General features: G+C 35.6%; 1 protein-coding gene across 1 annotated transcript in view; it reads right to left on the bottom strand.

The window, feature by feature from the left end:
* Positions 1-9,694, bottom strand: part of ZPBP (zona pellucida binding protein) — a gene marked incomplete at both ends in the record, with an annotated part of 13,336 nt that extends 3,642 nt beyond the window's left edge. The window contains 3 exons of the mRNA XM_010182642.1: positions 500-643; positions 7,872-7,997; positions 9,614-9,694. Coding sequence (XP_010180944.1) covers positions 500-643; positions 7,872-7,997; positions 9,614-9,694 — 351 coding nt within the window. The remainder of the gene's footprint in view (positions 1-499; positions 644-7,871; positions 7,998-9,613) is intronic.
* Positions 9,695-10,470: the final 776 nt, after the last annotated feature.

Here is a 10,470-nt window from a genome sequence, read left to right as displayed (position 1 = left end):
GCTGACAGAAGGAAATGTAATCACAATAGGAAAGAATAAACTACAAATACTACATCATTAAATGATGTGTACTTAAAAAACACAATCAGGTAATAATTAAGGAATTAAAGTATGTGAAATAAATCCATATGGATGTGCGACAATTATTCTATTCATAAAGAATAACTCAGTTTAAAATTATACTATTTTAATATTCTTAAGAATTACTGCCTATTCAATTTGTTACATTTCATTATGTTTTATGTTTCTTTTTTAAAAAGAACTGTATTCAGAAGTTTCTCAGTCAGCCTCTGAGCTTCATTTAAGGCTCTGTAAATGACATTAAATGGACTGCCTGGTAGTAACCAATATTAAAAACAATTTCTCAGTGAAACAGAATGTCTTTATCTCTGAAAATTAAATTCTAAATAAGCTTATTTATTTAAAAATAGCATCACATATTTTTTAAAAATAAAACTTTTCAAGGCAACAACAACACCTACCAAGATTGAAAACTTACCATAAATAAGATATTTTATTAAGAGGTTTTCATCAGTTTGCATTGCTGTTAGCTTATAAACAATAGAACACGTGTAAGCTCCACTCAGGTTGAAGTGTCTCAATATTAAAGTTCCTGTTGGTGATATTTGCACATTGCTATTTCCTAGTAAACACAATAATGAGATCAATTTAGTTGTCATCATGAGAAAATGTAGAAAGTAAGGGTCAAAATGGTTATTTACTGTTAAGTTGTGCACAAAAAATAATACAGATTCAGATGAAACCACACGACTCAGAAACTGAAGTGACTGGGTGTCACTCTGTTCAGCATCACACAAATACGCCTTATTGCTGCTCTATTTTCAAGTATCAGTTGACAAAGCAGTCCTAGAAACCTGTTTTAATTTGATCTCAGACATCTATTGTTCTCTACAATAACAATTTCCAAGAGCAAAAAGCTCCCAGAAAAAAAGAGGGCAAAGTGGACAAATAATCTCTTTTTACATCTCTACATCTGACTACTAACCTTTCAGCCTTCAGGAACTGCCCCACCAATTAGATGCTGGTCATGTTTATCAAGCCACAAATGCCAAAGTAGGCAAGACAGGAAGTTCAAGTTAAGCAAGTACTGTATAACAGACCTTTCTAAAAAAATTATATGCCAAAATGAAAACCATGTATGTTTAAGATTGTAAAATAATCCTTCTGTATGGAAAGATATGCATTGATATGCTGGCCAAAGTCTTAATACAACTCCTTAGTTCAAGGCAGCGAGGAAGTAGGATCCTACTTCAAAGGACAAATCATGAGCATGGCTCTTTAATTAGGTTTTTAAAGAGAAAGAAAAGCACTGCTAAGGTCAGATTTGGGCCCTGATAATGAACCATACAGACATGTAGTCTGCATGTGGGTTACATGATGACAGCTGATGAGTCCTTTCGTGATTTGAAAAGTCCTCAGGCAGTAACAATATAGATATGGGTATCTCAGATAGTAATATGTAGCCCATCTTGCTGGCGGCTGTCAAGAAAACCTTGAGAACCACTAGATTACAGTTGATTATAATAGACTTCAAGGTAAAATAGTATGATAAAATATTTTGAGAATGGGTTTTTCTTTCCATTTACAGAGACCGAAATTTTAAAAAAAAAAGTCTTTTTAACATGCTAAGCAGTTTAGACCTTTTCATGTAGACAATGGAAGCCTAGACAATTAGTGTGGCATGAAAGCAGCATATTTTTAGACTGAATAAAAATCAGTGCTAAGGACATGAGATCTATACTACACACATCTTAGGGCTTTTACTTCAGACCATTCCTAATCTGGTTTTACAGACTGAGCACACATTATTTCTCAAAGCAAACCTTTCCAATTAGCTTCATCCAAAAGGAATCCAGTTTGTGCATGCAAAGACCAGGCCATGATTCCAACAAAATGTAGTAAGTGGGTACAGTCAAGCAATTCACTTCAAAGTCACACTCCTATTCAAACTAACATGTTACTGCAGATGCACGCTGATCTTCCTGGTAGGTGATTTTAAGAAAGATATAGGGAAAAAAATAGACTGATTTAAGTGCAGGACAACTTAGTTCCTCAAGAAAATATTTATGCTTTTAATTAACTTAATTTTGTGATATATATCACTGTGTTAAAACAAAAAATAAAGTGCTGGTAAAAAAAAGAGTACTATTAAAAAGACAGGAAGTGCAAATTTTTTACAAGAATGGTTTAGGATTCCATATCTACTTAGATTCTCACATTAATGGCACACTATCTTTCATTTTTTTGGATGATGAAGAGGTTTTTAATCTGATGATGAATTACTCAGGACTATAAACTAGAATGTCACTTGCTACCGTATGCTGGAACAGCTACCAGATTAATATTGCCAGAGAAACAGCACAGATTGAAGAACTATAGTTCTGACCTTTGACATATGCAAATGCCCTGTGTGGGCCAAAAGCAACAACTCTGCTGGTTGACTGGGTAGCTGGAGCACCTTTAAGACTGGTGCACCACAGACAGCTTTGCTATACTTACAAAATGCAGCACTGAACTGCAAAGATGACAAGAAGTTTGCAAAAGACAAAGCTTGGAAATCCAGTTAAGAGATTTGGTCACAAATTAGCAGAAAAGCAAAAATAATATGTTCTTCTGATGGACTAAGTCACTGACTTCATTATAGAATTTTATGTAACCTTGAACAATGCTTCATATACCAGAAAAGATCCAAAATTTTACATAGTAAACATAAATTATTGTAATAGTATGTCTGTGTGTAAAGAATCTTCTTTTGGATCATGAAATCAAGAGCCTGCTATGTTGTTGGGGTTTTCTTTTTCACCAAGTGTTACAGAGAAACCACACTTAAAATGCCTTGCTCCATGGGATAATCTGGAAGAATACTGTCTACTCAGATGAGTTTGGGTTCACAAAACAGACTGTTAGCTTTAAAACAAAATTTCAAAAGTGCTTAAGCTATTAATCCTTTTCTTAAATCTAGTCATTTTCCATTTTATTACTCTGCAGCAGGTGTAAGACAGGTGAGCAGGATTTCACTGTGAATTACATTATATGATTTAATATGCCTGTATTACACAGGAGGCATTTCACATGCATGATGGACAAAAATCAATGTGTCCAAGTTCAGAGGTTCCCTGGAGTCAGTGAAAACTGCCATGATTTAAAACAGTTCTTTTAAAATTAATGCTAAGAGAGGAAGCTAGACACTTCCCAGGATCCTTAGGAATTAAAAGGATGCAAAACAGAGCTATTCCTGTGAGAATTATGTTCCAGAGACTAAATCCCTTAACTTTCCAAACCCTTGTATAGTCATATTTAAAATTAAGTGTTCCTATATTTTAGTTTCTCTGTTTACTAAACTTAAAAACAACAGATTGATTCTCATTCCAGTTCCTTCAGTGAAAATATAGTTACTTGCCGTCCTGCCACCCTATCTCTTATTCATACCAGTTTTACAGTAGAACAGCTTCTGTATTTTGAAATTATATATTAAGAACAAAAGTAAATGACAGCAGAATCAGGCCAATGGACTTCTCAGAAACAGATTTTTCAGACTTTAAGAAACAGCTATTAATCCAGATCATAAACTTTCATCTTCAGATTAAAGTACTGAGCATGTACAAAATTAAACATGCAATATCTAAAGATGTTCAAATAGGTAAATTCAGTGATGCATTATACATGTACAGAAACAAAAGCTAACACGGTACACAATAAACTTGAGTTCACTTGAAACGCTTCTTAGGAATGAAACACACTCTGTTTTGTAGTCCAAGACAGGACTCTGACAGCCTCTCTGGAAACATGTCCAAGTTATCTATCAGTTATAAGGACAGCATGAGTATAGAGATACACACATCTGCTAAAAGCAGCTTCATATTCCTCCTGATTCTCTTTCCTTCCCTCTTCACAGCAGAACTCTTTGATTACCAACAGCAGGTTTTAGAGTATCTGGGGTTTAGCTTGCAGTTGAGAGGCTGAGTGCAGGTATTCAATAATTTGTCAGTTGCTTTGTTTTACAAACGGATAGTACACACTTTTTTCAGTCTGTGCAAGGACAGTCACAATCTTCCAACACATATTCCTTCTATGCATATATTACGTGGCAGTGTGTGTGAAAAGCAGCAACCTTCCTGTAAATTCAAATTCCTAGGTTCATTTTCACCAAACTAGAAGAGGTCTGTTCCAATGTTTGCAGTCAGAAATAAAAATCTAAATGCTCTCTCTTTTCCATTCTATGCAGCTGTTCAGAACACCATCAAAAATGCTATTTTACACAGTAAAACTTAAAGATCCAGAACATAAGAAGCAATTATTTTAAAGTTTTTTCTTCCACTTAAGTATATTTTGAAAAACTTACTCTCAACCATCCCAACAGCTCTTTACAAACTTCAAAGTACAATTTCCAGATCTTAGTACAAAAGAGTCACTATGCTGAATGAAGAAAAATTGCTTGCTAATTCTAAAGTTGTAATGATTTTAAATTACATTTTGTGCGGTATTTAATTTTTCATTACTCTTTCAACTGCACATAAGTGGACTGGAACAATCTGTGAACAAAGCTGCTTGTTCAAAAAAGAGAACTGTTTTTTTTTAATGGCTATAGAAGAAAAGCGTTCACTGCTCTTTGTGAGTTTTTACTGTAGTCATGATATTTGATGAACATGGCTAGACAAGACTTTTGGGGCCCAAAACCCCTTCTTATGGTGTGTGTCAAGGGCTGGTGTGCCTGAAAAAGAATCTGATTTTTCTAACTATAACAGATAGTATATAAAGAAAGACAGGCTCACTTCCTACATATTTTATGCTTAACTGACTACATTTATTTTGAAGAGTTCCAAGAAGCAGTACTTTGTTACTCTTTCCTAAAACCTAATCCACAATTCTACATTTCCACTGAAAGTATTTTCTTTCCTACAACCGCACTGAAAAAGTGGGAAATAATGTATCAAGCAAGGTTTATGAATCCTAATTTCCCACTGTTATGGAGATTAGCTATGACAGATATTAGAAGACTAAATAGTCACACCAAATCCAGGTAATTTTTACCACTTGGAGAGGACTACATGCGTTCTAAAATGAGACCAAGTGACTGAATTCTTTTACACAGCAAACATTTCATGAGCTAGAAACTTTACATAGCTTTTTGTCTGTTTATACTTTTGTCTGTTTATAATTGTGGTGGTTGAAGCTGAAGTCCTCTAACATATATTATAATATCATGTATAGATATAGATCTAGATATTTCTTATTATTATATTTCTATAGAAAGTTATGCCAGGAAAACACAAGTTTTCTTCTCTCACTGGAATGTTTTTTCCCCACTTGCGCTGATTCTGGTATACCTGAATTTGCCACAGAGCCAAGAACCCCTGCCACCATAGCTTGTTTGCTAGTGAACCAAGGTTGGCATAGCAATTTGGGATACTACTGAAGCAATCTTCCCATAGAGACTTAAACTTGTCAAGTGGAAGAAGTCTGAGGTCTCCATGGTTTTCTGTTCTACACTCTTGAAACTGCAGTTCGAGTAAACAGAAGCCAGAGGAGTGAAATGATTAACTTTTGTTAATTGGTTAATGAGGTTGTCTTCTGTCTCATCAGATAAAGCTCAGTACTTAAACACATAACAATATACTTGATACTCTGTCACAGACTGGGCATCAAAACATTATCAGTTACAGTGCAGCACACTTGGCTAACCAGAATATATTCATCCCATTAGCAGTTTTATGTAAGATGACATAGCGCACAGGCTTAAGTATAAGCAAAACCACGCCTACCACTTCAAGGCAAAGAATACTAAAAATTCTTTCTGAGTGCGAAGCCTGTTATCAGATTCAATGCAAAAACACAGTGTAGTGTCGGATATCATATATTTCACTCATTCCTAGCAAGGGCTGCTTTCCAGCCCTGTCCCAGGCTCACCAGAGTTTATGAGAGATGCTACAGGCAGAGAGAAGAGTGGTGTTAGGGACTTACTTACTTAAGGCAGCTGGAAATATACAAGTTTATAGCCTATAATGAGCTATATCTGAGGATGTTGAGGGAGCTGACTAATTAATGACTGTTGTCTATTTTGATGGTGATAACATCCACCAGAAATACCAAAAAAATACATCCACCATAAAAATAGGCAAGGAAGAAGACCCAGGGAGTCACAGGTCAGTCATCCTCACCTCAGGCCCTGCAAAGATGATAGAACTGCTGGAAGTTATTTCCAGAATGACATGACAGTGACTGAGAACAGGCAGCATCAATTTGCCATTGGCAAATCATGGCTGACCAGCCTCAGCGTCTCCTGGCATGGAATGACTGCCTATGAGTATGAGAGGAAAGCAGTAGATGTCATATACACTGAAAGCCTTTATCCAGAATTTCAGCATGGTACTCTATCACATCCTTGTAGCCCAACTATGGACATATGGAATAGACGAGTGGAATACAAGACAGATGAAAAACTGTCTGCATCATCATTTTGAAAATTGGTTGACCTAGCAGCCAGTTATGAAGGGCATTCCTCAGGGTTGATAAAAGCACCAGAATGGCTTAACATCTTTACCAGTGGCCTACACCACAAGCATTCTTGTCCAGTATGCAAAAGACATCAAATTGGCATGGGTGCGGATACACTACAGTGTATGCCATTCAGTGACCTTGCATGACTAGAGACCATATGCCAGAAACTCCATTAATTTCAACAGTGATAAATGCTAAGTATTGCACCTGAGACAGAATAAGAGCAGCAACATATGCAGATGGGGACCAGATGATCTGGGAGCAGCCCTGCAAAAACAGTACCTCAGAGTCCTGGTGGATTTTAAACGGAACACAAATCTGAAACACACTCTTGCAACAGTGAAGGCTAACTGCATACGGAGCTGCATTAGCAACGGTATATCCAGCAGGTCAAAAGTGATTATTCTCTCCTTAGTCAGCACTCATTTGGGCACTCTGGAACCCTGTGTCCAGTTTTGACTCCTCAGTAGAAGACAGATACTAATGAATTGGAGCAAGTCAACAGGAAGGCTTCTGAGATGATTAGAGAGTTGGAGTATAGGACAAGAAGCAGAGTAAACTGCGAATTTTACCCTAGAGAAGTCTAAGATGGGAACTGCAGTCCTTCACAACTTAAGGGGAGATACAGGGAAGAAAAACACATACATTTTAAGAGGCATACCACAAAAGGACAAAAAACAACAATGGTAAGTTGCAATAAGGGAAATTATGATTGAAAAGAAAAAAATAACAGGTTGCACAGAAAAGACAGAAAATCTCCAAGGACAGAGATTCCCCAAACTCAAGTTGTCAAGGCCTTGAGCAACTTCATATCTGAAGGTAGCCTGTCATTAACCAGGCAGTTGGGCTAGTTCACACTGCCCATCATCCTGCCATTCTGTCCTCGCAGAACACTCCCAGCTGTCTCTCAGTGCAGCGAAGAATGTCATTCTCAGCCTCTGTTGCATCCAACAAGGAGGTGGTTGAGTCACCACCCCTGGAGGTGTTTAAAAGACAAGCAGATGTGGTGCTTAGGAACATGGCCTAGTGGTGGACTTAGGGCTGGATCGATGGTTGGAGTCGACGATCTTCAACGTCTTTTCAACCGAAACCATTCTATGATTCTATGATGCTATGATTCTATTTAGTGCTCTTGAAAGATGACACCATTCTTCACAGAAATCTGAAACTGTGTTTTAATGTTATTATCTCACCCATTTATTTCTGAAAAGTGGAAGTTAATTTATATGATATGCATACAAACACTTGGAACGTATCCTCGGTTCCTTCTCCACTTACATTCCCACATTTATAACTCTCATGCTGCCCTGGGAGGGGGGAGAGGATGCAGGGATACAAAAATAAATCCTGACCTGAAGAAAGATTACCACCTGGTCCACTCCACCAGAATACTGGATCAATCAGTTCTAAGTTTTGCAGATGATTTGTAAGACATAAAATATGTGGACTCTTGTCATTCAGCTTGACATACACTTTGACTGAAAAAAAAATTATCATTAGCATTAAGTATTTATCAATGCTATCTTAAAAGTGACTACATAAATTTCAAGACAGTAGTTCAACAAATGAACCAGTCTTAAAAAAAATTACATATCCAAATTTAAAACTAACAAAATTATGGTGTCATTAATCATAACCTGCCAAGATGGTAAATTCTGTCCCACCACTGTAAATATCCATGACATTTTTGTGAAATGTATCATAGGAATATTCTAACAGAAGGGCATCTGATAAAAAATAAAGGCTGAAAAAATACCATGTATAACCTTACTCTTCTTGCTTTCAAAATAAATTATTACTCTTTTAATTTCTTTGCTATTTTTCTTATTTGTTCGTATTATCTCCATTATAAAAATATTCACCTTAGATAGTGATCCAAAAAAGAATATTTATGCCAGGTTTTTGAGAAGTGCTGGACTTTAATAGTGTAGCACTGCATTTAGCCAGATTTGGCTTAAAAAAACCCAAAACAACCTCAAAATAGCAATTTTGCCCAGCATCTCAAAAAAATACTGGAGCCAAGACTAGTATACTCACAATGATCTGACCCAGAGAGGGTAGAAACATTCTTTATTAATACTAAATTTAGAAAGAGAGTTGAGATAAAACATTTTAATCTTGCCTTCTAACTTTCAAATTGCCCTGTGCCATGCAAGTAGTAGACTTGTTTATGGACGTGAGTCAGAATCAGAAGAGAGAAGTACACTAATATGAGGAACCTTTAGACAACTCAGAGTCATTATTTAACATTAATGATAAATAATATTGTAAGTTAAACTCCTGAGGAAAACCTTTAAAAATGTTTTAAAAAAACTGAATTAAAACAATTTCCCAGAATTGTTTCACCTTTGGACAGAAATTGACATATTTCTAAAAAAAAGGTCAAATAAATGCTGTCCTTTAGCATTCCCCCAAACAACAGAAATATTACTTCTAGTTACGCTACTAATAAAGCTGTAACTAGAAAACACACATAGAAAAAACTCTGGGGAAGAGCATTACCAAAACCAAGCCAGCAATCTGCATTTAGAGAAAATGCAACACAAGTAAATAATGGCAATGAGGAACAGCCTGGTCTTTAATTCAATTTTCAGATTTTCCAATAGTTGTCTTGTTTAATGAGAAAATAAACTGATAATATATTCTGAAGTTAGACAATTTAACGTAGAAAGCAATTAACTCCTAATTTTTGTTATAAAATATAATATAAACTTCAAGTCTCAGGCTCTGTGTACGTAACAAGAGGAAGTCGCAACACCTACAGTGCAAGCAAGCAGTATTTCAATGCAAGAGCCCAACAACCAGGAAGAGTGCACAGAACATCGTTATTTTCATAGCAATTACATAAAATAATTATCTTGGTTTCATAAAAAGTATAAGTAAGAATTTTAAAAAACTACAAAAAATAAATTACAATGACAGAAATATACGCTGTGGGTAAGCCTATTAAGTACACATAAGTCAGTGCAGAATTTTAATTAATTGAACCACTTTAAAAAATTCAACAACAAGGGATATGATAAAGAGGAGCCTTTTTTTGTTAAAAAAAAATATTTGCACTAAAATGTATTACATTATGTTTAGAGAAAAATACCTGGAAATGCAGCAGATCCCACAATTTTTAAGCTATCGTGTCTTGGCCCTGCACTTCTTAAAAATCTCTTCAAGGGCTGAACTGTTAAAAGATAAAACAATGGCATTAATACAACTACTTAATTTATCTGAAAAAGCAAGCAGCATACCTTAGGTTAATCTACACCCTTTAATAGACTTGTTCTTCAATGGATCTTAAGATAATACTTGCCTAATGTCTTATACAATGCACAACTCTCATTAAGGTATCAAAAACCAATGACAAAGGCCTGATACAGAAAAAGCACCTTTATTCTAAACACCATTTAAGTTTAGAATTAGTTTTAAATGCATTCGTGTTCTACAAAAGAACTGTCACATTTATATTAATGCTGTCCAAAATGCGGATAATGAGGATAGGCACTGTCCAAAATGAGGATAAAATTTAACTGCATTGTTATGATTCCCTCAGTCAGGATGCCAATCTGGGTATACTGACCACTAATGAAGTCATGAGCTTGGGTTCTGTCATGATTGTGATTTTATTAATTTCCCCATGAAATTAAATATAAGGTATTTTATGGGTATTTTAATTTGAATTTCTTCTCATTATAAATTAAAAACATATTCATAAAGATCGCAAAGCTTTGCAAGATGTACAAAGCTTTGGAAAAAAACCTGAAATATCTTTCAGGTGGACATTCTAGTACAAGTCAGATCTGTTTATTTTAGGGTTTCCAGAGATACAGAACTGAAGCCAGCAGAAAGATAATGGCTATTAAACCGCTCAGCATTTTGTGTTCTTTGTCTCCACCTCCTGCCTGGAAATAACGCAGGCTACCAGGAGTTAAGATATGCTTGTGATTTCTAATTCTTTAG

The sequence above is a fragment of the Mesitornis unicolor genome, unplaced genomic scaffold, assembly GCF_000695765.1.
Source record: "Mesitornis unicolor isolate BGI_N332 unplaced genomic scaffold, ASM69576v1 scaffold54454, whole genome shotgun sequence".
NCBI classification, from domain to species: domain Eukaryota; kingdom Metazoa; phylum Chordata; class Aves; order Mesitornithiformes; family Mesitornithidae; genus Mesitornis; species Mesitornis unicolor.
Note: the sequence above shows the minus strand (reverse complement) of the source record. Positions and strands in the feature narration are given on the sequence as shown.